This window comes from Ahaetulla prasina, chromosome 1 (assembly GCF_028640845.1).
Source record: "Ahaetulla prasina isolate Xishuangbanna chromosome 1, ASM2864084v1, whole genome shotgun sequence".
Lineage (NCBI taxonomy): Eukaryota > Metazoa > Chordata > Lepidosauria > Squamata > Colubridae > Ahaetulla > Ahaetulla prasina.
Genome location: NC_080539.1, coordinates 21,137,780 through 21,151,143, shown reverse-complemented (window position 1 = coordinate 21,151,143; position 13,364 = coordinate 21,137,780). Strand labels below are relative to the sequence as shown.

Genomic DNA, 13,364 nt, shown 5'->3' with positions numbered 1-13,364 from the left:
GTTGTAAGTGTGAAAAATGGTCATAGCATAACACAGCACTTTTTTTCATGTTTTAACACTGAACAGTCAGTAAACTTGTAATTCAAGGACTACCTATATCAGGGAACTCCTAAAAAGGAATATGGCAGCCTGCCTAAGATGAGAGATGCTCCAATGATGCCAGATTACAACTCCCATATGCACCAGTAACATGATAAAGGATTGCATGGGCTGGGGAAGATGGGTGGAGGGTTATGGTTAAATGAATCTTTGGAGACTGAGAGCTACGGAAAGTTTTTTTTTGTTTGTTTACATTTATATCCCGCCCTTCTCCGAAGACTCAGGGCGGCTTACAGTGTATAAGGCAATAGTCTCATTCTATTTGTATATTTTTTACAAAGTCAACTTATTGCCCCCCCCAACAATCTGGGTCCTCATTTTACCTACCTTATAAAGGATGGAAGGCTGAGTCAACCTTGGGCCGGGCTTGAACCTGCAGTAATTGCAGGCTCTGTGTTCTAATAACAGGCTTAACAGCCTGAGCTATCACGGCCTATCTACAGCACTGAATCACGTAACACATTTCGCTATTTCAGTCCACTCAATATTGTCATCTACAGGTAGTCCTTGACTTATGACCATTTATTTAATGATGGTCCAAAGTTATGAATGTCTTGGAAAAAGTGACTGTGGCCTGTACTTACGACCATCACACCCACCCCTGCGGTCACATGATCGCAACTCAAATATTTGACAGCTGACTCGTATTTACAACAGGTTGCAGCATCCTGTGGTAACATCATTACAATTCACAACTTTTTTTTGCAGTTTTCTAGCAAAACCTGGCCGTTAGAAAAGTTGGATTTGCTTAACAATTACTATAAAAATTGTCATAAAATTATGTCCGACTCTATTAATGACTACAATGACTTATGTACAATGGAAATGTTAGATCCATTTGTGATTGTAAGTCGAGGGCTATTTGCAGTAACGGAAGCTATAACAGAAACTCTTTTTTAATGATCCAGCTAGGCCAGGGTTGTCAAACTCGCATCATCACAGCAGCGTCACATGACGTATCCGGACTTTCCCCCCCCTTCGCTAAACTGGGTGTGGGAGTGTCAGCACGTGATGCATCTGGCCCGCGGGCCATGAGTTGACAGCCCTAAGCTAGGCAGACAAAACCCTTGGCCAGTCACACACACACACACACACACACACACACACACACACGTCTGTCTATGTATCTACCTACCTATCTATCATTTATACCTATCTATCTATCTATCTATCTGTCGTGTCCCACTCCTCCACTGACGGCTGGGTCAGGGAAATCCGAATCAGGCTTGCCTCTGCAGCTCTGCCCAAAGTCCTAGCAAAGTCCTCAGAGCAGGCAGGAGACCAGTAAGTGACTTCAGCAAGATAAGTTCGACTTTTGCCTGACTCAGAGACTGCCAGAAAGTAGATCCTTTATATAGGCCATGGGGTGTGGCTCCATGACTCAGCACTCATTAAGGCCTGCCCCTCCCTTCCTTCTGTTGCCTCCGCCTCTCCAATCTTCTGATGCGAGGGTCACTCCAATCAGCTGTTAGTAATAAACCCTCCTCAGGCTCACCTGCTGTGGAGGAGGGGGAGGGGTCTAGCTGCTCCGTTTGCCTGGGCATGGAGTCAGGGCTGGGGGAGGGAGATGCTCCTTCTTCTGCAGTTTGTGTGGGCATGGAGCCAGGACTTGGGCGGGGAGGCATACATTCCTCAGTGTTCGGGAGCAGGTAAGAAGGCCCCGGCTGCTCTGAGGGCGGGCAAGACACAACACTATCTATCTATCTATCTATCTATCTTTCTCTCTATCATCTATCTCTATCTCTCTCTATCTATCCATATCTATCTGTCTCTCTACCATCTATCTCTTTATCTATCTCTTTATCTACTCTATCTATCTATCTATCTATCTATCTATCTATCTATCTATCTATCTATCTATTTATCTATCATCTAGCTAGCTATCTTCTAGCTATTATCTATTGTGTGTGTGTGTGGTTATGGCTGGCCAAGAGTTCTATATATTATATATGGGGCTTTTTTTCTAGTTCAGGAAGCCAAATCTCTCCTGTTTGTTAAAGCCAGATTGGGAATTATGGAATTTGAAACTTTATGTATTTTGTTGAAGTGTTGCAAACCCTTTTGCACTTTGCTTTTACTGAATTTTTAATCTGAATTGCCTTAAGACTTTCCAACTGTCAGTCATAGATCTAATGAAATAAATCTGTGGGATAAAAGATCATAAAATTGGGTGCAACTCACTTAACAATTGCCTTGTTTAGCGACATAAATTCTGGTCCCAATTGTGGTCGTAAGTCAAGCACTGCCTGTAGTAATATGGGCCATTAAAAAATTGTAAAGCAAAGTTGTATAGGCAGAAATAATCAACTACAATTTCAAAAATTGTTGTAGTCCCATCTTCTTCTCCTCTCAACTCACCGAAGTCTCCTGAATTTTGCTATTATAGCGGACTCTGACAAAAGGATCAGAAGCTCCATTCCGATCTTTCCGAGCTAAATCCCTTGAAAGAAAGAGAAGAAAAGTTATAGATGATAAATGTGCCATTTGCATGAACGTAAGAAAAAAACCAACAAGATACGTTCAACTCCCAAAAAACTAAAATCTACCCTATATATTTGGCATACCTTTGAATACAAGCTGGAAATTGTGTTCAATTCTGGGATACTGCCTGGATAAGTCCCTGCAGTTTTCTTGGCAAGGTTTTTCGGAAGTGGCTTCCCATGGCCACATTCCTAAGGCAGAGAGAAAACTGGCTTTTGTGCCCACAGCAGGACTAGAACTCTCAGTCTCCTGGTTTCTAATCTGATGCCTTAAGCACTACAGCAAATTAGCTTTCTCAACCCTGCAGTATGCAAATATTAGTACTGCTTTATAAAGCCTTAGTAAGACCAAACCTGGAATACTGCATCCAGTTTTGGTCACCACATTACAAAAAAGATGTTGAGACGTTGGAAAGAGTACAGAGAAGAGCAACTAAGATGATGAAAGACCTGGAGACTAAAACATATGAAGAACAGTTTCAGGATTTGGGTTCGGCTAGTCTAGAGAAAAGAAGGACTGGGGCGGGGGGCGTGATAGCAGTATTCCAGTATTTGAGAGACAGTATTCCAGTATTTGAGAGCAGTATTTCAGTATTTGAGGGGCAAAGAGGAGGGGGTTAACTTATTTTCCAAAGCACCAGAAGGCAAGGCAAGAAACAATGGATGGAAACTAACCAAGGAGAGAAGCAACCTGGAATTAAAAGAAACTTCCTAACAGTGAGGTCAATTAACCAGTGGAACAGCTTGCCTGCAGAAGTTATAGGTGCTTCATCAGTGGAGGTTTTTAAGAAAAGGCTGGTCAGCTGCCCATCTAAAATGATATAGCGCTTGAGCAGGGGGTTGGACTAGAAGACCTCCACGGTCCCTTATAGCTGTACTCTGATTAAGATCAAATTGGTGCTCTTCCACCTGCCAACTCTTGTACGCTGCCAAGACATAGCCACTCTTGAAGAATATAGGAAATCTAAGGGCAAGTCAGTCGTCTAGAGAATTCTTATATCGATAACTCCATGCAGATAAATAACTATCTGCCTCCTTTAGGAATCAATTCCTTTGTCTTCTGAACGGTTTTGGTTTTTTTGCTGTACAAAATAGCACTTTCCCGACTTCCTTTTGATTTCCAGGGTGCCCCTCTAGCTCTCAACCCTTGAAAGTTTGCAACCGTTCAGAAACACTCCATTTGGTTTTATCTTGCCCAGCCCACCTTTTAATTGCAAGATGGTGTTTTTTCCCCGGCTCTAATTACATAGGTCTATAAAACAGAAAAATCGCCTGGGAGCCCTGGAGAACCATATTTCTTGGACAATAAACAAAGAGGAATTTTGAGATTCGTGTGATTCAGAAGAATTGGAACATGAATGAACAATGGTAAAATCGTCAATAACGGCACAAAACCTTCTGCTCCAGTGCGGTTCCCCCAGAGCCCCTTTTGTCATTCCTATCAAAAGGCCTTTAAAAATAATGATAGAATGCATCCTGTAAGGAGGCTGCCCTCCCTCGCTTTCTTCTTTCTCACTCACCCCTTCCTGGTGATTCTCTGTGTAATGTTCAAAACAGAAAATCACTACTCACAGAGGCGGCTTGTAATTTCAAAGTGATTTCCTTCAATTACAGACTGGGGTTTTATTTTAATCAAAAAATATAGGATGCTTGTATCCAGCAGTGACCTGATGGATTCCAAGGCTCAAGAAAAGAAAGGAAATGGAAAAATTCACAGTTCTGACTCATGTTGCCAGATCCTTTGCTTGCAGAAAGCAAGGGGAAAAAATATACATTCCGCCCCCCCACCAGTAAAACACATCTTTTTCAATCCTTGCTCCAATTTTATCCTATTAAAACGGTCTGCTTTGTTATGGTAGCCTGGCTTTAAATTATATTTCTTTGGTTATGGCAGAAGCCTGTCACAAAACACTCAGAACCCCAGGATATGTTCCAGATCTGTGGACCAATTCTCCAATTTCTCAGCAATGCCCATTTGGGAATTTAACAAAACAGAATAACAGAGGTGGATGGGACTCCTAGAGGTGGATGGGACTTCCAACTCTCTGTTCAACCAGTAGACCCTATCCTATTCCAGACCAATGACTAGCCAATCTTTTCTTAAAAACCTGCAGTGATGGAAAGCAATCTAGCTAGAAGACAGAAGACTGGGAGAGATTGGCCTAGTTTCAAACTTGTGGCGTCACAGCGGCATCACGTGATGTATCGTGACTTTTTCCCCTTTGCTAAACCAGGCGTGGGTATGGCCAGCACGTGACACTGAAAGTCTGACACCCCTGGCCTAGACTGATTGGCCTGAAATTTCTCAAACTTCAGTAACATTAAGATGTGTGGACTTCAATTCCCAGAATGCTGGTTGGAGCTGGAGTCCACACATCTTCAAGTTGTTGAGGTTGAGAAAGATAGGTTGCTGGTTTATTGGTCATTCCTTTGATTTTAGGTTGCTGGGCCTAGTTCGTTACTATCAATCTCCTTTGATTGAGGTTAGGGCAGATAGAACAAGAGAGCTACACATGCTCAGAATGTTCCCAGACAGGAAAGGTTTGGCCGAGTCGCTAAAGCTAGTCGGAAGCTTAAGACCTGAAAACAACAGGACATGTGGAAGTCACGGGGACTTTTAAGATTAAGAAATTCTGGCAGCAGAACTCCTGTAAAATAAGTCTAGAAACTGTAAACAACCCTCTGTTTTGTATTCCAGGACATGACATGAAGGAAAATGAGGTGGTAATCTTGCTAATGCTAAGCAGGGTTAGGTTTGATTTTGTACATCCCCCATAATGAAGGAAGGGGGGGGGGAAGGAAACTAAAAGAACACTCAAATGCCTCAGTAACAGGATCAAGCTGAAATATTTCTCTAATTTTGCAATTTTCAAGAATGCTAGAATTTATTTTAAGATTATTATTATTTTTAGGATAGATAATGTTCCCATTTCTCTTTGGGTTTCCCTTTTCTTTTCAACCTTACCTGGTTTAAGCAATGTATGTACTAAAGGGTTGTCTTGGCCTTCTTCCAGAATTTTAAAAAAATCTATTTTGGCCTCCACCGTTAGGCAGGGGTGGTATCCACTTACCTTCGCTACTGGTTCACAAATGTGAGCGTGTGCGCATGTGGAGAGCGTCAAAAATGTGGATAAATGGGATGTGATTACATCCAGGCGGGTGGGCGGAGCCACCTGCAGCCTCCGCTACAGGTTTTTCCGAACCGGATGTAACCAGCTGAATACCACCACTGCCTCTAGGGTTTGCTGGTGGTCTTCTACACAACTACTAGCCACTTTGCCTCTCACGTATTTAAGACCAGCCAAAATTTAACAGGTATTGCTTGCTAGGTAGACTTAAATGGTTTTAAAAATAGGAGGAAAACATACAGTTCAATCAACAATTGGCCATGAGTACAGGAGTTACTTGGAGTTTTGACTTCGTCTTCTCTTCCTTCCTTCTTCTGCTTTCTCCAAGGAATTAAACATTCTCAGTGCTGCCTCCTTGCAAGTCCCTCTGTTCTTTCCTTGGCCCCCAGCTTTACCTGGCATCAAACACAACACAGCGCAACTTCCTTGCAGCACCGTTGCCGACGATCTCGATCTGCAGGTGGATTTCTCCTTGCACTTCCTCATCAGGGTCAATTTCCGTGAGGTTCAACCAACCACTGTAGCCTAAGAACAGGAGCATACAGAGAAGGGTGTGGGGGAAACCAAATGTGCATGATGAGAACAACAGCAGTCTATCTTGCAGGGATGGTGCAAGGTGAGACCTCAAGAAGATCATCAAACACTTTCTTGACATTTCATTCCCACACTCATGATTATCCTCTATTGGTTAAATTTTGGTGCTGTCTTTCTTTCTATAGTTCAAGGCAGCTTTTATTTACTCCCTGCCATTGTTATTATATCCCCTTTCAATCAGTGAGGTAGGATGGGCTGAAATAGAAAGTTCCTCCCGGAACGTTCCCTGCTTATCATCTGGTTTACACACATTGCACAAAGTCATTGTGTGTTGATTAATCTTGAGTTAATGAACAAGCCACCATGCGTTTGCACAAAATGGTAGCCTAATCCACTATGGCATATAACCACAAAAGTTGGATTGACTCAACAGAATAAACACTGGATTACTACTACCACTACTACTACTACGACGTTACATTTGTGTTGGAAGCGCCTACCAAGGCACTTCAGGGTTGAAAGGATTAATAAAGGAGAATATCTGTAGCTCAGGGTTGAAATGAGGGGTCCTTGGAGCTCTCTGAGCTTGGTTGTTTTCTTGCAGACATTTCATTACCCAAACTAGGTAACATCATCAGAGCACAGAGGTACTGTTCTGTTTCCTTCCCCCCAATACTCCCAGCAAAGAGTCAGTCAGAGGCCTTCTTTTCTCCTTTTATTTACATAGATACATGTCCTGGCCACGTCTACCCACGGGCCTGCCAAGTTTCTGGAGATAACGAGGAAATTATAGATAAGGCCAGAATTACTCACGAATATATTCTTCCCTCCATTGAGACAGTTAGCCCGCGCCAATTCATTGCTTTGTCCAAGACAAAAAACCAGGAAGTCCCGCCTCCTATTTATAGTCTCTGCAGATGTCACTGCATGATAATTATGACTTGGCTTTCCCCCAACACTCCTTCTGCTGCGCACGCCGATCACGCCTGCGCAGCTTTGCATCACTCCAAAACTGTTCTTGGGGCGTTGCCAAATCAGAAGAAGGCTCCAGGGAATCAGGTCTTGCCGGCCCCTCCTCCTCCCTTTGAGTGGGTGCCAGGGAGGGAAAGGGCTCAAGAGAAACAGGGCTTGCCAGGTCTTCTCCCTCACTTTCTGAATCATCCGAGTCCAGGAACCTGGGTCACAACAGGTACTTTTCCACTCTGGGAAAAGGACAGGGGTGTCAAACTTGAGTTCATTGAGGGCCACATCACGATTGCGTTTGACCTTGGAGGGCCAGACTGGGTGGGGCCAGGGTGGGCGTGGCCAGCTCGATGTCACTCGTGTCTGGGGCGCCTGTGGTGGCCCGAGTGCTCTGCCAGCGAAAATGGACTCCTGCGCTCCGTTTTCGGCTGCCCCAACTTCCTGCAACCCTCTGCTTGCGGCCCTCCTGAGCTTCATTTTCTCATGGCAGAGGATTGCAGGAAGTTGTGGCAGCTGAAAACAAAGCTCAGGAGCCTATTTTCACTGGCAGAGGCACCACGGGCCGGTCCTTTGCTGTTTCCAGGGCAGCCCTGCGGGCCAGATCTAAGAACCTTGTGGGCCGTATCTGGCCCCCGGGCCTTGAGTTTGACATCCCTATTTTAGGAGATTAAAATGTTTGCTTCTTTATTTAAAACATCTGCATCCAGTCTTAATGAAACTGAATCTTGTTCAGCACTGTGAACCTCCTTCTGTTAGCAGCCAGTGACGTTGTACAGCAGCCGGATACGCTGTATTGTATCTCGCCTTGTGGCTCGTTTATTAGCAAAAAAACCAAAACCAACAGCTGCGTTCTCCCAATAGGCTTTGCCTGGTTACCGAAGTGACTCATTTTCTGAATGATAAAGTGAACCATAAACTAAAAACAAAACACAAGGAGGGTTTGCAAAATACATTAAACCACGCACGCACACACACATCTAGCTGAAGTTTATAGGAGCCAAGCATATATTATAGCCTGTCGGGTCCCTTTTTAACTGACTTAATGCTGTTGTTTGAACGCAGAGACTGTGTGTCCTCAGTTGTTCCCCATTCCAATCCCACCTAAACTAGATGGAAGTTGTGATTACAAAGGGAAGAATGCTTCCTCTCTTTTTTTGGAAAGGGAGATTAAGCAACTGAGAGCAGGAAAAGAAGCAATGGGTGGAAACTAATCAAGGAGAGAAGCAACTTTCTGTCAGAAATTTCCTGACAGTTAGAACAATTAACCAGTGGAACCGTTTGTCTCCAGAAGTTGTAAATGCTCCGACACTGGAAGTTTTTAAAAAGAGATTGGATAACCATTTGTCTGAAATGGTATAGGGTTTCCTGCCTAAGCAGGGGGGTGGACTAGAAGACCTCCAAGGTCCCTTCCAACTCTTCTATTCTATTCTATTCTATTCTATTCTATTCTATTCTAAATAGGCAACATAACCCACCTAAAACCAGGAGTCTGTTAATTCTAGACCTATCTTAGGCACGAAGCCAGCAGGGTGATTTGAGGCCAGTCCCTATCTCTCAGCCCTAGGAAGAAGGTAACAGTAAGCCTCTTCTAAAAAATGTTGCAAAAAACTCAACAAGGACTGGTCCAGGGAGTCACCAAGGCACACTTAAAAAATGCACCTGAGCTGACAAAATCCACTGCATGGTTAGAGCACGTGTTGATTCCGAGCTGGTCAACCTGCTTTGTAATTTTTTTTCCCCAAAAGAGACTTGAACTGGAAGACAAGAATTTCTATGCCCCTTTTTCACCCTTAAAAGAGCTTTCAGATTCAGCCCCGGTAACTGCAGAGAGAGCACTTCTCCCTGCCCCCATCTCAAGGATGAGTCAGTTTGCTTCCAATAGATCCCCCCAGATTTTTAAGTAAGCATCTCACGTTCTCTGTCTAGCATGGAAGTTAGAAAAGAACCAAAATAAAATAAAATAAAATAAATATTCTGTGCAAAGAAAGAGGGGAATCCTGCTAAGGAAAAAAGCCTTCCCTTCTCTGCTATGGTCCAGAGCAGGGGTCTCCAACCATTAGCTTAGCACAAAGGGTGAACCAGAAGATCCAGTGAAGGTATAATATGGAGCACAAGATGTTCTGTGACATCCACGTTTTGTTTGATTAACTTGGGTTTAGCAAGTTACTGTGAACTCGTCCAATAAATCTGGGTGGTGTTAAAAGCTAATGATCTTCCTCCCTCTTCCTCCCCTCTTCTGAGCTACAACCTCTCCAGCCAGCTTTAACCATGACATCCCCGGATGAAGTGAGATGAGGTGAGTGCCTCCAAGCATTTCAGCCTGACTCTTTATCTGGGCAACTTAATTAGATTTGGAGCTTGCAAGCAAAACGATAAAGGCAAAGGTTTCCCCTGTCCAGTCGTGTCTGACTCTAGGGAGTGATGCGCATCTCCGTTTCTTAACCAAGGGAGCCATCATTATCTGAAGACGCTTCCATGGTCATGTGGTTATCATGAATATATGCCGAGGCGCACGGAACGCTGTTACTTTCCCATCAAAGTGGTGTTGTGGTTCGCCGGCAGCCTGCAGAGCTGGCAGCAGAGTCGGACAGTGTGGAGGCTGTGGAGGAACATGGGCCAGTCCTGGTGTCTGGGGAAGGCTCAGATGAGGGCTCTGCATGGGAGGCAGAGATGGGGCCGGGACCATCTGGCAGTTATGTGCTGATTCCGGAGCCTCCAGAGTGTGACATTAGCGAGGCAGAGAAACAGGGGGAGCCTGTTCCCAGTGCATGCATGCGAGAGGAAGAACAGTTAAGACAAAAGGGGCGACTCGGGAGTAAGGCTTGGAGATGATTGGCCCCTCCCATAAGACATAAAGGAGCAGGAAAGGCACGTGAGCCTTTGCAGGAAGCAACTTTGTTTGTGGTGGTCAGTTTAAATTCTGAAGCTCCGTTTTGACTCTGTGCTCCGTGTGGCCTTGCAAAGCTAATTGCCAATTAGGTCTTTGGCAGTGTGTCAAGGGAGATAAAGATGGGTGCTTATCAGCCTTATCCCGAAGGACTGTGGCAGACTTCTGTCAGACTCTTTACAAACTATTTGTGACTCATCACGGCCTGTGAATGAACAGAATTCACAGCATTGAAATAAAAAGAGGGTTTTTGGGACTAATTATGTGCTTTTTACTGTCTCAGGAAGCCTAGGTCAGAACAAGTGGCACCTATTTATCTATTCGCATTTGCATGCTTTCAAACTGCTAGAAGCTGGAGCAAGTAATGGGAGCTCATCCTGTTGTGCATGACTCGGGTCTTGAATCTTGGCTATCAGATTTCCAGCTGACAAGCTCAACTTCTTTAACTCCTGAGCCATTGTACCTCCTTTGCAAGCAGAAGTATTGATCATTCGGCTTTTAGAAATGAGATACCTGGACAGGAAATAGTTCTAATAGTAGATCCAAAAGGGAGAAGAAATGATTGCATTCATTTCTGCATCCATTCCATTCAAATGAAGAGATGTCTTTCTCAGCCAAGAGGGAATCTCACCTTTCGGATGCTCAGCCAACAAACTTTGGGGGATGCACACCTTCCCAATGACGTCATCCCGGCTGATACAAGGAAGACAAACAAGACAAGACAAAGGTAAATGGAGTGTCACCACCAACCAAAGAGGCCACCCCAGAGCACTTCAGCATTATACAGGAGGGGAGCCTTGAGCTGAAAATATATTAATAATATTTTATATGGAGCCAGGACCCACAACAGGGTCTCAATGGCCTGTACAATAATCTTCATGGACTTTCAGAACCAGCTCTTTCAAAATGTTACAGGATTCTGCTTGTGCTGTCACCCTTTTTCTTTTATGTACACTGAGAGCATATGCACCAAAGACAAATTCCTTGTGTGTCCAATCACACTTGGCCAATAAAAAATTCTATTCTATTCTATTCTATTCTATTCTATTCTATTCTATTCTATTCTATTCTATTCTATTCTATTCTATTCTATTCTATTCATCATTTGTGCCTCTGCCAATATATTTGCTTTCTTCTTCTCATATAACCCTAAAGTTCTGAAGATGCTAGGAAACTCCTGTATTATACTACTTTAAAAAGGCTACATAAAGCACTTTTTCTTCATCCAGTCACCCATCCCCAAACCAATAAAATCTAATGCCACCTAGTGGGTAAACATTGTATAATGCAATTATCCACCCACTTTGATTGGCATTGTATTGTATACAGTTTTCTCCTCTTTAGAAAAAAATGAGGGAGAATGCTACCCTCTAAAAGCCTGATTAGGATGGACAGTGATCCCTGGTCACAAAATACCTACTCCTGAAAGGGAGGAAGGCCGCAAGGATTAGAATGAAGAATTCTGAAAAAGAGCACCTCACACTACACCTGTTCCCTTCAGATGTCTTGAAAAGCTAATAAGGGTGGAACCTCTTGAGTACCTGGATAAGGGAACCTGCAAGAAATCAGGAGGAGGAGGAGGAGGAGGAGGAGGAGGAGAAAGGAGATCTCAAATGACTTTGTACTACATGAATGCCCCCATAAAGTCACCAGGGGCCAAGCTCCAATGTGAAAGGCACTTTTCTTACTCTCTTGTAAAATACACAGTGCAGCAGATGGGCTCAGCAGGAAGAAGTCGTCCCACTGCTGCTTCATGATGAGGCATTTTCACTAAAGGCAGGGACAAGGAGAAGGGATCGTTCTAAAAGGAGGAATATGTTCTGACCTAGGCTTCCCCAAACCACAAAGCCAAACCCTCCTCCTGACAAAAACCGCTTTTATTTAATTTACAGTGAATTCCTCTCCAGCAAAGTCTTTCTTCTCCCACAGTCTTTCAAGATAGTTCATAATAACCAACCTTTATCAGGTTTGGAGAGTGGCCAGGCAGATATCTTTCAGACGCCACAATACTTGGCAAGAATGCAGTAATGAACTAATTGTTTCCTACAAACTCCATTCCCATTTCACTCCTCTTTTATTCCCTCTGGGAAGGGCCATTCACGGTCCACCTGTGGCCTTACTCCCAAGTCAACCCTTGTTCTTTAGCTGTTCCCTTTGTCTGGCAACTCTGCGCATGCTCACACTGGGAACAGGCTCCAGCTGTTCATCTGCCTCACTGATGTCTGACTCCAAAGGCAGCTGATGACTGGCATACGGCACTGGCCCCCTCTCTGCCTCCAACGCAGAGCCCTCATCAGAGCCTTCCCCAGAGTCCAGGATTGGCCCATGTTCCTTCCCAACCTCCTCACTGTCCGAATCTGCTGCCAGATCCGCTGGGGGACCACAATAGAATAGTATACCTCAATGCATCTTCATCCATCACGTAGAAGGATACACAACGGAAACTGGGAGACAAGTGGACTTCATATTCTTCACCCCAAAAGGGAAAGAGAGTTTTCCACACCGTGGCTGTCCTGAGAGAAGGAGGAAGTCAATCAAAGGTCCATTTTTTTTTGCCCAAAGTAATATAGGTAACAAAGAGGGTTTAAAAAAACCCCCAACAAAAATACATTTTTTTTACAACAATGTACTTTTGACAATAATTTAAGCAAAGCCCCAGGAATATATTTAACACCTGTGTAGTCAATTTATTAGAGAAAAAGCTGTATTTTATTTTATTAATTTATTTTGAACCGGCAAACCCTATAGTGTTGGTGTTACCCACAGTCCAGGGGTGAAATCTACTTACCTTCCTTACTGGTTCGGAAGTGCATGCGCTCTGCACATGCGCATGCTTTGCGTGCATCACATGCGCGTACAGACCTTCTGCACATGCGCAGAAGGTAAAAAACACATTACTTTCTGGTTAAACCCAGGAAGTAATGATGCCACGGGCGGGTGGGCGGAGCTTTGCTCCGCCATCACTACCGAATTGCTGAATTACCGGCCACGATTGCTACTGGATTGCGCAATCCGGTCCGATCCAGGAGCATTTCACTCCTAGCACAGTCTATGAGCCTGAAATAGTCGGGTTACTTTCCAAATTCAAGGCAGGAGGGAGAAAGGTTAGGAAGGTTATAGAATAGCCCACCTCGAATGATTAAGCAGATAGAGAAAGTAGAGTTGGATTTGTTCCCTCAAGTTAATTTGTAGTACTAGAATAGATCATTTTGCATTCAGATATCAGTTGCAGAATTAATACAGCTATGTAGGATTGGCTTACTCTGGTTGACT

General features: G+C 44.0%; 1 protein-coding gene across 3 annotated transcripts in view; it reads right to left on the bottom strand.

The window, feature by feature from the left end:
- The window catches only part of LOC131188794 (ras GTPase-activating protein 4-like), a 90,896-nt gene that overhangs the window by 36,938 nt on the left and 40,594 nt on the right, over positions 1-13,364 (bottom strand). For 2 of the 3 annotated variants that reach the window (XM_058164354.1, XM_058164353.1), the window contains 4 exons: positions 12,491-12,604; positions 10,723-10,784; positions 6,103-6,232; positions 2,458-2,539 (listed from right to left, as the gene is read on the bottom strand). In XM_058164354.1, the coding sequence (XP_058020337.1) occupies positions 2,458-2,539; positions 6,103-6,232; positions 10,723-10,784; positions 12,491-12,604 (388 nt within the window). The remainder of the gene's footprint in view (positions 1-2,457; positions 2,540-6,102; positions 6,233-10,722; positions 10,785-12,490; positions 12,605-13,364) is intronic. The other variant, XM_058164355.1, reaches the window with a different exon arrangement.